Source organism: Salvelinus sp. IW2-2015, linkage group LG23 (assembly GCF_002910315.2).
Source record: "Salvelinus sp. IW2-2015 linkage group LG23, ASM291031v2, whole genome shotgun sequence".
Taxonomy (NCBI): Eukaryota; Metazoa; Chordata; class Actinopteri; order Salmoniformes; family Salmonidae; genus Salvelinus; species Salvelinus sp. IW2-2015.
In genome coordinates, this window is record NC_036863.1 from 31146518 (window position 1) to 31166481 (window position 19964).

The following is a 19964-nucleotide window of genomic DNA, read 5'->3' on the forward strand; positions in this document are numbered from 1 at the left end:
CGGGCTACCAAGTCTACCACTTCCCTAAGTAGCTAGCTGGGGGCCATAGTGCAATTATACTGTAGCTTATCCTGAAGTTGCGCAGTTCCAAACATAATTTTACTCATAAAGTTTAATGTCTTCATATAGTCTTTCAACATACATACCTGCAATAGTCAATAAATTGATTTCTTCACACAATGGTTATTCTTTAATAGTAGATCTTATACATTATTTATCTTACAAGTTGGTGTGCTTGTCTTTTGGTACATCATGAGGAAAGTATAAGGAGAGATGGTGATTCTTTGAGGAAATAGTAAATATCAACACCTGGCATTTAGATAAATTAAATCAGATGTTGGTGTTTATCCATTGCATTGGAGTTTATGTTACTGCACATCTGTTTACAACAAACAGGGTTCATTACAACTTAAGCTATGAAAGAAACAGTCATGTTGACATATTTGGATTTATTCCAAGACATAGTCACAGAATGAATGATAAATCATCCATAATTATTGATAAAAACAAAAAACAAAATAAAAACAACTTAAGAATTCGATATTTAAGCGTTTGTTTTCATTATAATGCACTTTATTAAAAATATATGAATGCTCCATACATAGATCATCAAGATAAATGCCTTAATATTAAAAGCGTTTTGTCTTTCAATATTACTGCACACTTTCATATTGCACTTTTACACTGTATTTAGTGCAATGTATTAAATCCTAGTTAATTTTTTAGGCATATAAATATCCTTTTAAAAATTGTTTTTAACCTTTAAATATAAATATAGATAACAAGCTTGACCACCAGCCTTCCCTTTGCATTTTTTCAATTCTGGCAAAACTTTTTGATTGAAGTTGCCATCATAATGCCTAGAAAACCCACTGGAAACCCCCTGAAACATCCCCCATCTCCTGCTTCATCTAAGCCTGGTGGCAGAAGTGAAGACTTAAACCTGAAATAACAGGTGTAAAATCAGTAATGTCATAACATTGTGCTGGCACTATGAAAGCCACCCCAGGAAAATGATTCCCAATATGTTTTTACTGTAGTTTGGCTACCTTTTAAACAAAGTGGTATTCTTTTCTTGTCCTAAGCAATAAAGCTCTCACTATCAACAATGAACATCACATGAAAATAAATCCAATGGATTTGGCATTAACCATGGTTATTTCCTGTAACTATCGTCAAATTGAATGGTAAGCCTATGTTCGACTCTGAGATCGCAATCTTTGTTGAATGACTTGGTTGAAGGGCATTCTAGCAGACTCTTCTACCTGAAGAAATCACAGGTGCATCTTATGTAAGTGCAACTATAACCACATAGTATTATACAATAACTGTAAGATGGTAAAGAAAGCAATATACTATATGATAGCTGAATATACTGTAATATCAGGTCTCAAACTTCCCTCCTMGTTATGTAAAATCAGTGTGAATGACGATTAGGAGAACAAATCAAGATGGTATTCCTATCAGACTGAAGATCCTAGAGGAAACAACAAGATGTAAAGTATATGAATGAGTCACATTGAAGTTGATGATGCTGATTCTCTTTTCCTTTGACCCGTAAGAATATAATTGCACATAGAACACCTGTATTGGACTTCATCATGCATTACAAATTTAAAAAAATTAAATGTTAATAAATAATAACAAAAACAATACAAGATTGATGCATTTGGTCAGCATTTTACATTTTAACAAAAACAAGAAAATAAAAGAAGAGAAACCTATAAAATGCCCATTAAGGTCACAGTGAACTGTAGGACACAACCAGATTTGGCATAAAGATCAATGTATGACTAGCGCTTCCTCGTTTTTAAATGTGGACACAAAAGTAATGTTCAGTTTGTTCTTTCTTGAAACCTGCGATTCCCTTTTCCATTGTCCAAGGATTAGTTGAGGTCACAAAAACATTCTCACAGTTCAGGAGATAGGAAGGTGTTTTGGTTTCTCAGGATCCAAAGGTGTGGTTCACTGTGGTAGTTGTGTTGCTAGTTGTCATTGCACTCATACAGGTAAAGTGATTATAACAGTACAGTCATTAATGAGATGCTCACAAGCTAAATGTTTGACAATCCAAATACTCTTGGGTCCAAATACTATTGTGTTCAGATTTCCCTTTAAAAAAGTCCCAATTGAATTAGAACGGTGCTTCTAAAAAAAATAAGGTGGTCTTTCTAAACTATCTCGTCTCTATTTCCGAAAGGGGGTTAACCTGCTGAAGCTCTGCCAGAAGGGAGACTTGCACCTTTCAGGTTCAGGGAATTCAAATTCTGATTGTTCCAAGCTGTCTCCTACTAAGTACTGTCCTGGATTCATGGGATCCATAGGAGGGGGGTATCCAGGGGGCACAGACCTATGGCCTACAATTTGGGAGGAGAGAGATATTAAGGAGGAGGAGAGAGATATTAAGGAGGAGGAGAGAGATATTAAGGAGGAGGAGAGAGATATTAAGGAGGAGAGAGATATTAAGGAGGAGAGAGATATTAAGGAGGAGGAGAGAGATATTAAGGAGGAGGAGAGAGATATTAGGAGGAGAGAGAGATATTAAGGAGGAGAGATATTAAGGAGGAGAGAGAGATATTAAGGAGGAGAGATATTAAGGAGGAGGAGAGAGATATTAAGGAGGAGAGAGATGCACTACAGATGGACTAAAAGCAGACACTTAGTAAAACTTGGTTAAGTATGTATTTACCTTTCTGTTTGGTCATTCTTCGCACTGTCATTGCCGCTTGCCGCTTCTGATACTCTGATATCTCAAACCCTGAAAAATATAAATCATTGTTATTGTTATTTTTATTTACCATTTAAATTTGTTGTGCAAATGACCATTTCTTTCACATACACACCTATTTTTTCATCCTCTTGCACCATCTTGCGTTCCTCATGGAAACCTCTGAGCCAGCGAAGTTTCTCCTCCAGCTTCTTGGCCAGGAAGATGTGGATCTCGTCTGAGTCCTTATTACTCAGCTTGAACGCGTTCTTCACACTCACGTTGAAGTCATCATCCCGCCCATCTACAGCATCAACTACATTGTACCTGTCCATATTGATGCGGCCCTTGTAGTACAGAATGTCTCGTCGTATCAAGTCCTGAAGGACAAGGAAGGGAGGGAGGAGTGGAAGGGAAAACTAAGTAGAGAGCAGATTCTAATTTACTTTGAATCATCTACACTAGTGCTTTGAACACTAGCAAGGTACTGCGAAACCCAGGTGACAGACAGGAAATGAAAAGGCTTGAATTCCTGGCAGCCAGGAAGAAATAATTGCACCCTATCAATTTCCCTGTGACAGACAGGGGTCCATGCTGTAAGCAGCTGCTTCAGATWCCAGGCATCCCGTCCCCATTAGTGATGCTGCTGCGTACTCCTGTATTCCTTTCCCCTCTGAGAGCTTGCGTCACACTTGTCGCAGCTGCCAGCGGTAAACTCTGAGGGACACAACAGCCCTGTGTCCTGTACTGTAAGCCTGTCAGCTACCCCTCACTTCTCTTTGGACATGACGGCCTCTCTTATGTAACAACACTGTTGTCATCCACGTCAGAAGCAGGAATCAATCACAGTTCTGAGGCGATGGAGATCAAAGATAAGATCTCATAGACAAGCAGAGGTGACTCGGGATGTACAGTATATCCATCAAGAACTGTTACTTCAATGGACATAATATTCTGTACCACAAGTTTCATTCCATTTCAGGAGCTGAATGAAAGAATTGTGTTCCTGACCATTTTCATTTCAAGCTACAAGTTTGTGAGAGCTACCATCATATTTGAATGATTAAGCTTTTATAAAGACGCGTACCTAAAGAATGGGATTGATTGAGGGTTTAAGAGCTAAGCACTTCATTAATTGAGAATTTCTTAACATGACATTTCAGAATCTCTCAAGACATTTTGAGTTATTGGATGCATTTAAGAACTTTTTTTCTTGAGATGATTCTTTTTTCCATAGTTGTAGAGATTTGTGAATATGACTCAAATGTCTTGTTGGTATTGGGGAGTAAATAAGAATTGCCATATAAGTCATATAAACTATAAAAAGTCATATAAACTATCCAACAAGCATGTTTGGTCATAAAAACTGCAGTCATACTGTCCTAAAGCTCTGTCTCTGTCACCACACTGCTGAGGCTAAGCATTTTCTCTTACAGTACTGTGAGACTTTCTGTTTTGCACAATAAATCATTACCCCTTAGGCACACCAAGCTGGTGACGTGATTCTCTTTTTCAAGCCGTGACCTTCATTCGCCTTGAACCTGGGAGGTACAAACACACCTACTGACTTTGTTGCCATGTTTTATTCACAAACAAATTGACCAATGGATCACATTTTAGCAAATTCATGCCAACTCTGTCTGCAAAAGAGAGGAGTTAACTAAGCACCTGGGTGCACCAAGACTGGTTCCGATCAATTAAATAGTATTTGTGACCCAGATGTGGTCACCTTACCTTTTTACACAGAACCATCTGATGGTCGAACAGGAAGAAGACCCTAGTCTGACTCCGCCCATACGGCTGGTAGATCCATGACATCTCCCCAGTGTAGACCAGCTCTGAACTCCTGTCTAGAACATCATCCCCCTGCACAGAGAAATACAAGACTTCAGATCTTTAAACAGGATCAATAATGGTCTGTGATACATAGTCATCAAAACTGAATCATTTTATGCTTATGAAATTAGAAAAGTGGCTGATAAGATACAGGCTTGTAAGACAGGCTTCATCTCATTAACGTTGACTCTTTAGATCTTGAGAGAAGAATCAAATACATTTTTTTTTTACTTGACATAATTACAGTACCTTAGTGACTGCGCAACTCTGGAAAAACTCTCTTCAACTAGGTCAGAGTGACCTGATAACGCTAGCTCTCTCTCGTATCAAATACAGGTTCAAGTCTAGCAAAACAGATTCATCCACTTCCTCTTCTCACTCCTGACTAGTTTCATCCTGATTAAATGGAGTGCTTCAAAATGCACTGCATTTGACAGTCTGTGTTTTCTTATTTCATCAAAAGAACAGATGCTCCAAAAGGAGAGATTGGAGAGATATATTTTCCTTTAAAAGAATAAACAGCTTCTTGCCTCTCCAAGCCTTCAACTAGGCTCTACTTGACAGCTTATCAAAAGATGTGCATTGTAAAATACAAACTCTGACCAACACAAACTAGTGCAGTAGCAAAGGAGTGAGTTGACAGAGCAAAACATTCAACTAAAACAGCTTGGTGTATGTTTGTCCCACAGTACTTGTTTGTTCCTCATTCCTGTCACCCTGTCTCAGCCCTACCTCCCAGTCCAGCACAGACGCCTGCCACTGTGCTATCTTCTCAATGTTTTCCAGGCGACGCTTCCGCTCGTTAATCTGCTGAGTGACATTCCTCATTACGGCCAGCGCTGCAGCGACATAACGGTAGTCACTACAAGAGGAGGGGATGATGACACAATGTTACAGTGGTGGCAACTTAAGAAAAAAAGGAACACAAGGCCAACTATAGTACTGTAAATAGTCAGGCATTCAAACTGTGCGACGTCTCTATCGTAGACTTCACTTCACAAAATACTGTTAGCTTAGCATCCACGTCTAGGATCCTCACACCCTCATGGCACCCTTATGTCTCATACAATTAGCCTGAGAGCATAAAGGACCATTCATTCCAGAAGGATCTTTATCAGTAGAAACATCCTTCATCATAACACAGAGGTGAATGTAAATCTTTGATGTGACATTGAGACTGAGGGACAGGTACCTGTGCTCCTGTACAGTGTACTTGAGCAGCTCTGCCAGCTGCAGAGGGTACTTGCAGATCTTCTGGACGGGCGTGAGCAGGAAACCGTCAATGGCGATGTCAATCATCTGCTGCACAAGGCGACACGCCTCGAAGAAATGCTGATAGCGGCCATCCTTCATCAGTCGAGAGAGCTCCATGCAGGCATCCACGTGGTTGTTGCAGTACTCCGAATATATCCAAAAGCCATCTTGCTGTAAACAGATAAATGTGTATAGTATGTCTAAAATGCTGAAACAAGCTACAAATGTTTATATTTTTTGTGATTTCACAAAAGTTTTCCATTGAAACTAATAACCAAAGGGAACTGCCATCATCAAGGTTCTCATATGTAAGACAAAGGATGAGATAATGGGCATGTATGTATGATACACAAGGTTTGCTCAAATCTATTGTGAGGGATTACATTTAAAAAACACTTGAAATTCTGAGAGATACAAAAATGCTTACATGCTCTAGGAAGCAGGGACCTATTTCACTGAGATGAGGTTCTTCTGTATTGTACTGCTTCTCCAGGTCTCTGACAAAGCCCATTTGAAATCTATAGATATCTTCAATGTTCCCAAATATGACCCTCAACTGGTCATCGTTGAACATGTCTCTTCTTTTTTTACATTGCCGGAAGTAACCCTGGCGCAGCAAAGAAAATAAGAAAAAACATTTTTGTTTCGATCCAATATTAGCGATTGCAGGTTGTTTCATGGCATCTGAAAAAAATGTTTTAACTGCAGTGCATTTAAACAGTTTTGTCTTAGCATAAAAAAAGGCATCAGTGCCAAAGATTGCATCATAGTCATTATTTATTCAAATTCTTCCCAGAATAGACCTGGGGAAAAATAAAAGCAGTGAAAATGGCTACAGCTCTATAAGCAAGAGTCTCAGTTAGGCAACTCATCCCCTCTGTGGGAGCTTATTTCTCAGATAACATTTAAAATAAAACATGAAAAATCATATAGTTTCACACTTAAGAGACCATCACGCTTCAATACCCAGTCACCTACACATTACAATTTCCCATGTGATGTTGATTAAACTCTTTTTTTTCTGCATAATTTCCAGATGATGTAATATTTCTGTGGAAACAGAGGGAAAACTGATTTTAAAATTAATAGATCAGATAAGAGCTTTTTGAGTACTTTTTCATGTACTCTACTGGGTGCATTGTTTGACAGAGACAGGCGGAGCGTGAAAGATATGGCGTGCTTTTTACAATATATGCAGGGGAAGAGTGCAGTGTGATGGGAGGGATACCATTTCTGATCCCAGCACTTACAAGTCAACACCCCCAGTCATCACTTCTAATCTCTCACTAAAACACTGTAGCTCTGTCACTACTCATTGGAACACCATCACCCTCTGCGGGGTCAGACCCACTGGATGCTTCCGGTTTTCAGGGGAAATGGAAAGAGAGCCTGTGAGATAGGGGGAATTTAAAACTGTACTTCCGCTATTGGTTGATAAAAAGGCGACACTCCACCTTAACTCCTCTGCATTTACTGGATTGGTTCAACATTGCAGAAGAGAACCTCCCCTGACAGTTTTTCTTCTCTCATCAGGACCAGAAAGAAACACCGCTCAGGTGTTTATTTTACGCCTGCCCTGCTACGTTAGGCTAGAACACCATTGATTGAAGTTTGCCTCTGAGGGACACGGGAAGCACTGTACTGCATAATCTAATCACTGTAGTGTACAAACGCTGTTATAGCACTGTGGAGATATTGGATATACAGTTTACTGGGTACTTAGATATATTTAAAGAAACTTCTTCAACCTTCATGCTCATGAAATATCTTATATTTCATTTTTAATCATCACTAGTAACCTGGCTTATCATGCTTTGAATAGTAGTTGGATAATGATCCAAAACAAGGTAATTGTCTATAACCTCTGCCTCACATATGCCCTTTAGTCTCTGGAAGATGTCCTCTAGCCAGCCAAGCCTACCTCACATATGTCCTTCAGGTGTTTGATGTAGTGACGCTCTGTACTCATAATCTCATTGATTATGTTGGCCCTCATCTGGTCTCTGTCCTGGGCGGGCTGGCCCAGGCACAAGCAGTCGCTGCTGCTGGGGCTGGCATCCGCATGGCCGTTCTGGACCTCACTGGGGCTGGGGCTAGCACCTTCAACCGTCTCTACCGCCGTGTTCTCCTCCTGGTTCACCCACAGCTGAGGACAGCCAAACACAAAATGTCAGCCTGAACAAATATTCAGTAGCATCAACAATCAGGGTTGGGTTGTAAGTATATGATCTAAAATAAACTTAAAATACAAAAAACAACTCCATACTAATTACAAAGCCGTGGGACTTTTCCCCCCCAATTTAAATAAATGTTCAATGCCACTCCTTCAGTTTAACACTGTGCATCATAATTAGATTCAACACAACACCTGTTACAAAAATACAAGTAAACAAATATACATATACTGTACATCAGGTCTTCATTCCTCTGATGCACCTGTAAAAGAGGTACCTGTCAAAAAAAGGTTGTCATTGATCTTGAATTGTAGCGAACACATTGCAAGGGGAAAAAGCCTTTACATCAAATAGGTTGAGCTAAAGCAACAGTATGCATCGAAACAAGAAAAATAAACAAGCATGAAATTGCAAGTTAGGCTTAGTATACCACTGTGACTGCACAATAGAGCTTAAAGCAAGAGCGCTTACACGATGTAAGGCAGAGATAGGGGGAATTTAAAACAGAGTTTTGCTACTGATAAATGGGACAGTTGATAGGCCGCACTGTATTATCACTGTGTTTCAACAGTGGCTCCTGGAAGTCTGTTTCCCATTGGAGCCATGTTCAAATTGATAGTGATAGACCATGTTATAACTTAACCTAATGAACAATATAAATATACACCACATGCAGTGCCTTTAAAAAAAATATGAATTCCCCTTGACTTATTCCACATTTTGTTGTGTTACAGCCTGAATTCAAAATGGATGACATTTATTTTTTTCCTTCCTCACCCATCTACACACGATACCCCTTAATGACAAAGTGAAAACATGTTTTAGAAATTTTTGCACATTTCTTGAAAATGAAATAGAGAAATATCTAATTTACATACGTATTCAAACCCCTGAGTCAACACTTCGTAGAAGCACCTTTGGCAGTGATTACAGCTTTGAATCGTCTTGGGTATGTCTACATCAGCTTTGCACATCTGGATTTTGAGATTTTCTCTCATTCTTCCTTGCYGACTTTCTCAAGCTCTGTTAAGTTAGATGGGGAGCGGCGGTGAACAGCAATCTTCAAGTCTTACCACAGATTTCAATGGGATTCAAGTCTGGCCTTTGGCTGGGCCACTCAAGGACTTTCACATTCTTGTTCTGAAGCCAATCCAGCGTTGCTTTGGCTGTATGCTTAGGGCCATTGTCCTGTTGGAACAAACTGCCTGAGCCCCGGTCTCAGGTAGTTTGCACTCTGAAGTAGGTTCTCATCCAGGATTTGCCTGTATTTGGCTTCATTCATTCCTCCCTCTATCCTTACCAGTCTCTCAGTCCCTGCTGCTAAAAAGCATCAGGTGTTAGACGAGTGATGAGCTGTGCCTTGTTTTCTCCAGACATAGTGCTTTGCATTCAGGCCAAAAAGTTAAATTCTTTGTGTCATCAGKCCACAGAATGTTTTGCATTTATTTCCGGTTGCTCAGTTTGGTTGGACGGCCAGCTCTAGACAGAGTCTAGGTAGTTCCATATTCTTTAAATTTCCCAATGATGGAAAGCACTCTGCTCTTGGAAACATTCAACACTCGAAAAATGGTTTTATACACTTCCCCAGATATATGCCTCTACAGACAGTTCCTTGGACTTCATGGTACAGTTTCTGCTCTGACATGCACTGTAAACTGTGAAACCTTACAATGACGTGTGTTTCTTTCTAAATTATGTCCAAACTATTAGATGACATCGTAAGGATGATCAATGGAAACTGGATGCACCTGAGCTCAATTTGAACTCTCATAGCAAACGGGTGTGAATACTTACAGTATGTTAATTAGATATTTCCGCATTTAATTTTCAATATATCTGAAAAAATATATAAAAACATGTTTTCACTTGGGTGAGAAAAAAATATATTTKATCAATTTTGAATTCAGGCTGTAACACAACAAAATGTTGAATAAGTCAATGGGTATGAATACTTTCAGAAGGCACTGTAGTTCTGTAAATTAACAGTTTGCATATGTTTACATCGAACACAAATATCAGGACTCAATAGAGCAGGGATGGCAACTGGTCGTGACACGCCTTTTGTAGGCCCACGGATCAATAGGAGAATACACAAGGTGCAATTTAGAAATGTGGTTGTGCATCAGCAGTTTGTCTCTTGTTATCTCAGTCACTGACAGTCACTCCATTAGCCCATGTCAGCATTCTTTTTTTTATATCGGTAAATTAGTGTAGCGGCCAGCTATCTAAAGATGTACTTAATCATGGTCGAATTGCCAAATTACAAAAAACATTTGCTTAGGGCCCCCATAAGGCTAGGGCCGGCTCTGACTGCATGTGTGTGTATGGATGTAGGTAGGCAGACCTGCGAGCCACTGCGGCCCCTCAAGATGAGTTCTGATTTTTTGGTGGCCCCCACCCCCATCAAAGTTACCCATCCCTGCCCTAGAGTAACTGAGGAACACTCACAGTGAAACACCCAACTTGTCAAAAACGTTGGATTTCTTTATTCATAAAGTGCTGTGACTATGTCGAGTAGAAAGCTGTAACTGAGGTACAAAGCAAAAAAATTCTATGATGTTGCCGTGGTTATTAAACTGAAAGTGATATGGAATTCCACCTTTTCTTTTTAATTGTCATATTATGATATTACAGACTGAAGGTGGATCTTTTGGACATGGATTTGGGTGTTCTTGGAAAGAAATTAAGCGTTGGTTAACACACACACAGATAAGAAATAACATTGCATTACAAAAGGGATAAAACCATGAAAAAATGTATACAATGTCCTTCTACGCAGTATTCATTGTTTGATTACAACCTGATACCTCCTAGTTGAAGGAGTCACAGAAGTTGTGAGCGCATTTGTGCATCGGTTTCTTGAAGGCATCTCAAAGAATGAACTGTCACTTTGTGTAATCCTCAAAGGGAACTAATTTTAGCATCCTTGCCAGAGAACACAGGGTAGGTAGCTGACTCCTAATGCCCATCTACATAATCATGATGTTTTTCAGGAGAATACACATTTCAAAGCCAGCCATGAAGCAACTGTGTTGTTAATGGGCACATTGCCATCTAGGATATGAGGGTACTATGTTCCCATAGAATTCTCTTACTATTTCTTGTCACACAAAGAAAATCAACACATGAAATGAGATGAGATCAGTCTGTAGATTCAGTCAAATTGAAAAAAGATGAGGCTGAAACATTTACTCCAGAGAGTTTTGCTCAATCGTCCTGACATATATGATATCTGTTTGTTCGCAAATATGAGGTAGTTGTTTAACTTTGATGGTGGTCATTAATGAGACCAGCTACTGTAAGTTAGTTATCGGTTGTGCTGTTTTGTTCTTCACCACTACTTGGGTAACCAACCACACTTTGAGAGACCGCACATAAAGAAGATGGGTATAAAGCATATGCCAATATATGTTACAAACACTAGACCCTGCCCTAATATACATAGAGTCATGGGACCCTTCTGATGTGGCCATACAAGAGTCACAAATGGCCTCTGTTGTAAGTAATCTTTTCCAGACATCTGGTCTCAGTGCGGGCCGGCTCGAAGAGTTAGCCCCCTCAGTTCAAACTTTAGCCCCCTCAGTTTAAGTTTTAAGTCCCTATATAAAAATAGCAAAAAAAGTTTAACTGATTGAGTGACAGGTTAGCGGGTGAAAAAATCTGTATCTCCGCTGCGCTGTGTCAGCACAATGGACAGGGCGCACTGCAGTGTGTGTAGGGGGGCTATGGAAAGCACAGGGCGGTTAGGTGTAACTCCTTTGGGTTTACATAAAAAGTGGGGGAAAACGCTTCTCATCTCTCATCTTTGTGGTAGGCTAAGTGACCGTGATACGCCTCCGTCTGTAATATTTGATTTTGATTTATAAGGTTGGGGTCAAGTTTACCGTTGAAACTGCTTTACTCTTAGCTAGCTGTAGCTAGCATCCTTCCACAAACGCCGCAAGGATAATGGCTCCACCACAGCCACCTCCACTGTTCCTGATGATCTTGGAACAAAGGAGCCAGCCCAGMTTAGCCTAGAATCCTGCCCATGCCGCAAGTTTTCTGTCCCAAAAACTTTAATGTAATAGCATCTGGTTCATAGGAAGAGAGTGGCTGGAATACTCGGTTTTATGCAGATGRTGCATTTTGTTTCCCAAACAACGCAGACAAGGCCTTCACCCAAGCTGGGTATTCTAACTGGAAGAATTATATTGATAGAACCAAAGGATATGATGCACCACCACCAGCTCCAAGCAAATGACACAGTTAGGTAAGTACAAATCTCCAGCAATATCTGGTGGACAGTACAGTAGGCCAACAGGACAGAGGAGATGAGACTGAGTGTAAAAGACTGTTCTTCAGCACGAGTCAGAAATGTCAMAACGATTTAGCGAACACAACAGCCAACTGGTGGAGGCCCTGTGTGTCCTTAACACAGAGAGCAATGACTTTCTAGATCTGAAAAAGGGGAAACCACTGCTGGATCTAAGCAAAACAGATTTGGTGGAAGCTTAGTTTAGTGTTGCTCGCCAGTTTTTGCAGACTGAAATCGCCCGCTCTGGCTCCAATGAGGACAAATGGAGCCCACTTGATATTCTGCAATGATTCCCCGAGCCTCTCTCCGTTATGCTGACTGCACTGAAACATGGACTGACTTTTGAGGCGTCCACAGCTACATGCAAGAACTCATTTTCCACTTTGACAAACGAGTTCCGTCAGCACAGAAGAAGCATGCTACATCCGAGAAAAGCTCAACTCATCCAAATGGCAAGAAGATTTTGGGGAGAATGGAATGATCGATTACTCAAGTTCCACAGAGCATCAAGGAAGCTGCAACTCTTTTGGGAAGGTAAGATTGAAATAATCTAGCTGTTTGGTTTTTATCAAAATCTTGCTTTAGTGTGTAGGGCGCTGCCCATGGTGCTGATAGAGAGCAGCAAGATTTTGTGCCATTGAACCTGTCACTTCTTTTTGTAACGTTTATGTTTATTGTGGTATAGCGGGATATAAGCAGAATTCAATATAATTCCAATGTAAGAACCCAAATGACGCCCCTGGGTAAAGCTACATATGGGTATGTTTCATCATAGAAATAGATACATTCTATTATTGTTTTCTTGGTAGCCTATTGGTTTGAGTTGCTGTAAATGGAACTGTACGTATTAGAAACGTGTTCATGGTAGGCTGGCGTTGCTTAAATGATTACATGGGTTGAATTTGATTCACAGAAGTGTATTGTGCCATATAACAACGTGTTGCTGAACTCATGAGCGAGTGCCATGGTTTTCCATGTTTGAAGCGGGCCTATAGGCCTATTTATTTGGCAAGACAGCTGTGCACGGTTGCATCTCACTGTAGTAGGCTGTAGGCTATGTTTTGGTTATTTGGATCTCCATTTGCCTTTTGTTTACTGTTAATGTAACTAGCCTAAATATAAATTGTGTCAAGCCTTCATTGATCAGATATTTTGTTTACTAGGCCTACTACTTGGTTTCCTGCTGTTTTGGTCTGTTCACATTTATTCGCATTCGCAGTTGTGTCGGTATTCCAAGCCAAACTGCACAAAGGTGCTATCTAGACCCTAAATGGGTTCTTCAGCTGTCCCCATAGGAGAACCCTTTGAAGACCACTTTTTGTCCTCGGTAGAACTCTTTTGGTTCCATGTAGAACCATTTCCACAGACGGTTGTAATTGGACCCCAAAAGGGTTCTATCTGGAKCCAAAAAGGGTTTTACATGGAACCAAAAAGGGTTCTCCTATAGGACAGCCAAAAACAACTTTTGGAACCCTTTTTTCTAAGAGTGTGCTAGTCAGTATTTTTGTTTGCATGCATGAATAACTATGCTTCTACTTTCATCATTAAGTTTGCATTATTTGGGTAAGACAGCTGTGTGTATGGCTGCATTCACATATGCTGTTTGAAAAGATGAATTGCTCTATCTTGTAGACTATACTCATTACCAAAACGGCCTAGCTGTAGGGTGCTGTCCATTGTGCTGATAAAGCACAGCAGAGATATGCTACAGATTTCAAAATCACTCAATGATCTCATCATTTGAACTTGATGTTTATTGTGGTATAGTATGATTATATACGCAGAATTCAATATAATTCCAATGCAAGAACCCCCCCKAAAAAAATCCCCCTCACCGATTTCAAGTGCCCCCTAAGTCACTTGATCCTGGCGATGGGTCTGTCTCAGTGCTTGATGGTACTTTGTGTACACGGTTTATCTCAGCCTGAGCTCATTGTCCATGGGCGTCTATTTAGGTCCCACTCTCTCTGTTTCCTTGGACCAGTGGACAAAAGCTGTATGGTAAATTCATAGGATTGGTGCAATAATCCAGAAATGCTCTTAAGATTTTAGAAAATGTACTGAAAATAACTTCCAACATGCCAACAAATCCAGTTATATAAAATAACCATTAAATAACTTGTATTTGAGTCACTCATCACTTATCCACCTGTTTGATATGCCCTGTCCTCTGCTAAAAGGGTGGTCATACATGTTTCATCATTCAGATCTGAGATGAATCAGTGCCRCAGTGCTCGCTTTTCAGTTMAGTGAGAGAGCAGAGAGTGAGAATAAGAGTGAAAGGAGAATGAAAGAAAGAGATTGAGTGGAAAGAGATAGATAGAGTGTGTGAGAGGGAGTGGAGAGCAAAGCAGAGCCCACCACTCACTTTCAAGGCCAACTTGGAAAAGGTTTCCTACAATTTTCCCAAGTTGGAAATTAACACATTTCTATTTGTTTGTTTAGTTTTTGGTGGATGCACTTTATCAATTAAGAATGAACAATAACTATTCTCTATGCTTGTTTGAGATACCATAGTTCAACCTTAATACCATTACAAGCTTGACACTTGAAGCATGGTGTTGTCGGCAAATGGAAGCAGTAGTATCAAAGCTACAAGATGTTAGATATGGGGTGGTCCAATGTGCAGTGAGATGCTAGTTAAAACAGATGCTTTGAAATTCTTGCTGAAACTATTAAACGCACCTTGGTAGTCGTGTTTTGGAACCTTGGAGRTGCTATAGGGTTGATATAGAAAACCTGTTTTGTTTGAGGTTGTGGTGGGTGGGGTTCAACCTTTGGAGAGAAAAACATGACATACCTAGTTCAGACTCATTTGTAGCAGAGTGAGAAGGCTAGTAGTGATAACCACCAAGTATTAACTCCTCACTTTTCTGATGTCTTCTTGTTTTCACAGTATTTCATTTGGAGACTAGTAAAAATGTTTAGTTGCTGTGAGATTACCATGGCATAATCATATTTTTATCAATATCAAATCATCATCATCACCATCAAAGCCTAAAATATCTGCCTTCAAAACGGGGCAGTCAATCAATAATTATCAATGATAAGGCAGTGTCAAATGAGTAGTGGGGAAGCTACTCTGAAAATATAGTTTACCAAGCTACCTATTACTTCACACAGGAAGAAGTTATGCTACCCTGAAGAAAAATATAGTTTACTTAACTAAAGTTACTTTGAAGAAATAGTTCACTTCATCCAAACTACTTCGCAAAAAAWTATTATACATCTGAAATTTCTACAAACTGCAAGAACAGCTCACTTTGGGGTCATACGTTAACATAATTTGTTTTTAGCCTATTAAACACAAAAACGATGTTTGAAGTTAGAATTAGGCAGGACTGATGCCCAAAAAGAAAATGTATTATTGCCCCAAAAAAAGGTAGTGTGTAGTTCCAGTAGTTAGCTACACAAGGCAAAAACAACTTTTATTATCTACTGAAAACACTACATAGATTTGAATTTAGTTCAACTACCACCAAGCTACTGKAAAATGTAGTTAAATTACTAGTTGAACTCCGTGTAGTTTACTTCTCCTCAAAACTGATAATCTATCACACCATTGTGAATAGGTGGTGAACCCTTGTGTTCTGGTTGATAGGCAAGACATGGTGCAGCACAGAATGAGAAAATCGTTGATGGCTCCACTCACCCTCACAAAGCTGGCTGGGAACCATCCTTCTTCATCGTCAATCTGTCCCCACCACCAGTCCTTATTTGATGCATCGAGGACCTTGATTACATCCCCCGCCTTAAATGCCAACTCCCTGTCGGCCATGGTGACATGATCCCATACTGCCTCAGCGCTGACGATGGATCCTCCACTGATCAACTGTGAGGGTGAGGATAGGGGAGAGGAGAGAAGGGAAGTGAGATGTGAAAGAGAAGAGAAAAAGAGAAGAGAGGAGAGGGAAAATGGGATATTGGGGTGAGGGGAGAGGGGGAAGAGGGAAAATGGGGGGGAAAGGGTGAGATAGGAGTGTAAGTGCTTATTAGTACTCTAGTTCTCATTCAACTTCTAGCAAAAGGGCAGGAGGGCACTGTCAAGTCTTGGTGATCATATCTGAGTTTTTAACCAACTTATCTACATACACATAGAGTGTGCAAAGCTGTCAAGGCAAAGGGTTGCTACTTTGAAGAATCTAAAATATAAACTACATGTTGATTTGTTTAACACTTTTTTTGGTTACATGATTCCATATGTGTTATTTCATAGTTGTGATGTCTTCACTATTATTCTACAATGTAGAAAATAGTCAAAATAATGAAAAACCCTTGAATGAGTAGGTGTGTCCAAACTTTTGACTGGTATGTAAATATATATACTTTATTTTTTAAACTTATTTGCTCTAATCTTCTCCAATATTAAATCCACCATAAGTGCCCAGACAAACACAACCAACTAACTAAAAGACACCAAAGTTTCATTCCACCATCGATCATACCACCGATGGACACTGCAATAGGATTAAGTATAAGATCGAGTAGTGGGTAGAGATGACTCAAGGATGATACTCTAACAGACACATGCCTATTTGTGTCCACCCTGAGGGAATACCTCCTTCTACAGATGATCAATCTTAATCTAGGGTTTAGACATGAAAGTGGGGAGATCTAAAACTGCTCAAATGAAGTCTCATGAAGAGGAATGATTGTGTTAATATTTCCCCATCCGTATTGCCACAGTATAAGCCAGGTCAAACAAAACAAATTCAGTTTGACCACCCTATTAATTGTATCACCCACAATGGTTAAAATATTTTATTACACCTGTGCCACTTTTCGTCTTTCCACTCCCTCTCACAAAATGGCCCTGGGTTTGTCAGCAAAATCTGTAATTGGCCTTATTCTGTCTAAAACAGATTTACTGTACATAATACACTTCTCCCCAGTGTAAAATATACATGTTACATAAGATGATTGGTAGTACACGGTTCAGTCAAACTACTAAGAAAAGCAGTTAAATATGCTCAGAAAATATACAAATCAACCAAATCTCTTCTTGTCTCAAAACTCAACAATCTACAGTATAGTGTAAAAAGCTGAATATAAACATAAAGGATAGCCTATTGCTCTAGAGAGCTTTGTGTAGTTGGCTATAGCTTTTTGTAGTTGGCTAGAGCTTTGTGTAGTTGGCTAGAGCTTTGTGTAGTTGGCTGGAATGCAATGCAGGCTCAAGGGAGCCGGCGCACCATATTGAAACAGGGTGCAGGCTGGTAGATACTACATTTGTGCATTGACCCGGATTACACAGCCAAGCTGTTATGGTCAATAAATCCCTAAAACATAGCTGTAGTTGCTCTGCTTGGAGTGACTGTTTTTCTCATAATCCCAAAACAAGCAACAAACTTTGCCATAATTTGTGTTTTACTCAACAACGTTTCTCTAATATATAATGCAGAGAAAAACCTACCCTCCATTCACATGCTAATGTCATGACCTATTCCAGGTTACAGAAGGCCAACTGACTTTATGTAGGCTATTAACATAATTAACATTTCTATAAACAAGGATTTATGCAATAGACCACAGGTGCCAGTGTCTGAGCTCTGGAATCATAATAACATCATGAGTGAAACAAAAAAGGTGATAGCCCAAACAATGAGAGATACAACAGAATTAAAACAGACAAGCCCTCACAGTAATATACAAATGTACAAGTCAACATGTCTGTCCCCTGATAAATGTGGCAAGAGTGCTCACTCTCCACTATAACTCACAAGCTCAAGAATATAAAGAGGTATTTTTGCTCCACATGCATCTCCATGTGAATGCACCCCTGCCTGCATTAAATATGCACACCCATGTTTTGATTTGACAACCTACCTTTCGCTTCCTCATAATACAACTAATGAATAATCATGTCTTTTTTTAAAGGAATGTCTGCATACTGACAGTATTAGTGTTATTACACTACCAGAGCATTGCCTTTTTGTAATACAGCTATTTTATCTCCTGTGAGACTCATTGCATCACCATTTGTTTTACTGGGACCCTGCAATATGAACAGCACTGTAAGCATTCCATACAGCAGAGAAACAGTAGGTCTATCTTGAATTAGGTTGCAAACACACACACAACAAAAACATGCAATCATATTCATAGCATCTGTAGAATTGTCACTATGAAAAGGAAAACTGCATTATATTTAGCCTACTTTACAAAACATGATGCATATACGCATACTATTTAGGCCTACCCACTGTCATTCACTAAAAGCAATGGAAATACAACCATATGCCTATGTTGCACCACGGGGCCTACAGTGAGATATAGTAGAAGCATGGAAGAATAGACATAAAAACTACTTCAATATCAACGTAAAACCATTAAAACAGGGTCAATATTTTTTTTAAGACAGACAACTCTACATTCGATAACAAATAATAACATTATTAGGCTATATGCTAGATGATACTGTTTGTTTGCATTGCGCCCATTAGCTCTAAGACATGACATGTTGGTTGGTACAAAATGTTATCTACACAGCCATTTAGAGCTTACATGCTGAATAATGACATTATTCTAATATATTCTATTCTATTATTAAATCGCGTTCTTTCAATCCTACCAGATCAAGAAGATGATGTGATGAGACCTCATTTATTTCAACCGAGCACCATTGCCAAGTAGGCTAATCAACAGAACCCACATGCGGGATGTGTTTTACAACATGCCAATAAAAAAATATTTACGAGGGAACAGAGGCCAAGGAACCTTTCCTTTAAATCTGTATAACCAATCTGGCGCTCCGTGACTGCCATATTCGACTGATGGTCGACATGTTAAAGAAAAGGTAAACCACAAACAAGATATGAAAAAATAGAATATACCAGCGCCATTCATATCGTGATGAGGCCATGTTGAAGCCCTGTGTCCCTCCATAAGAACGCGCATTCGCTCCCACTTCCTTGCCTCCACTGCACGCCGTGCGTAGGCTAAACTTGCGTGCGGGCTGCGATTATCCATACGCACACTGAGGCACAGTATCAGCCACCACTAACCACACAAACATAAGCATCATATACGATGATTACGATCATGCAAATTATAATTTTCATATCCAAGGTCATAATGTAGTACATGAGCGCAACAAAATGCAATCGGTTAAGGTGCAGATTATTGTACACCAACATTTTGTGTGACTGTTCATAATTGTATCTAAATGCAAGGAAAAATATATAAATCTCTAATTATATCCTCTTTCACATAATATTGTATTCATGTTTATAACTCTTACAGAATCATCCTCACCATCATCATCCTCATCATCATCAGAGTCTCCACCGTTAGTTCCCTTTCCACTCTGACACCCGTAGTCTGCTAGTTTCCCGATTTGACGATTTGAGTGCCGTTTTGCATTAGCAGGTAGGGTCTTTGCATGCACTAAAATTGTGACGGTAACGTAGCCACTGTAGAATGCTACTACTGCATCTCTCCCTGCGTAGTGGGGAGCAAAAGCCTGGGCGGTGCTTCATGCATAGAAGAACATACCACAGACGCAAATTGGGGGCTCATCATTTATTGTTCCTATCTATGCTTTAAAATGGGTGTCCTAACCTCGTGACGCTGGCTCATCAAAACATAGTTACAATCACAGCCCTGAAATACTCAACAAAAGGAACATAAACAGACACTGCGTTCGGGTTGCGATGGTTGTTCTATTGGACTGTGTCAATTTGCAATTAAAATGTCA

The 19964-nt window shown here is 39.7% G+C and overlaps 1 protein-coding gene across 7 annotated transcripts; it reads right to left on the reverse strand.

Moving 5' to 3' along the window:
* Positions 1 to 163: 163 nt before the first annotated feature.
* On the reverse strand, positions 164 to 19711 carry LOC111950792 (rho guanine nucleotide exchange factor 9). 7 transcript variants are annotated; one of them, XM_070434545.1, is made up of 12 exons: positions 19102 to 19155; positions 15921 to 16100; positions 14954 to 15043; positions 8208 to 8248; positions 7719 to 7943; positions 6225 to 6404; positions 5736 to 5968; positions 5276 to 5405; positions 4442 to 4573; positions 2844 to 3087; positions 2690 to 2758; positions 164 to 2357 (listed from the first exon to the last, which is right to left on the reverse strand). In XM_070434545.1, exons 5-12 carry the CDS (start codon positions 7791 to 7793, stop codon positions 2188 to 2190), a joined length of 1233 nt encoding a protein of 410 aa, XP_070290646.1. In that variant the 5' UTR covers positions 7794 to 7943; positions 8208 to 8248; positions 14954 to 15043; positions 15921 to 16100; positions 19102 to 19155; the 3' UTR covers positions 164 to 2187. The 7 variants fall into 7 exon arrangements, with proteins under 7 accessions (XP_070290646.1, XP_023824442.1, XP_023824443.1 ...); XM_023968674.2 differs by lacking the exons at positions 8208 to 8248; positions 19102 to 19155 and adding an exon at positions 19523 to 19711; XM_023968675.2 differs by lacking the exon at positions 8208 to 8248 and having other exon boundaries at positions 19102 to 19208.
* Between the last annotated feature and the right edge of the window lie 253 nt (positions 19712 to 19964).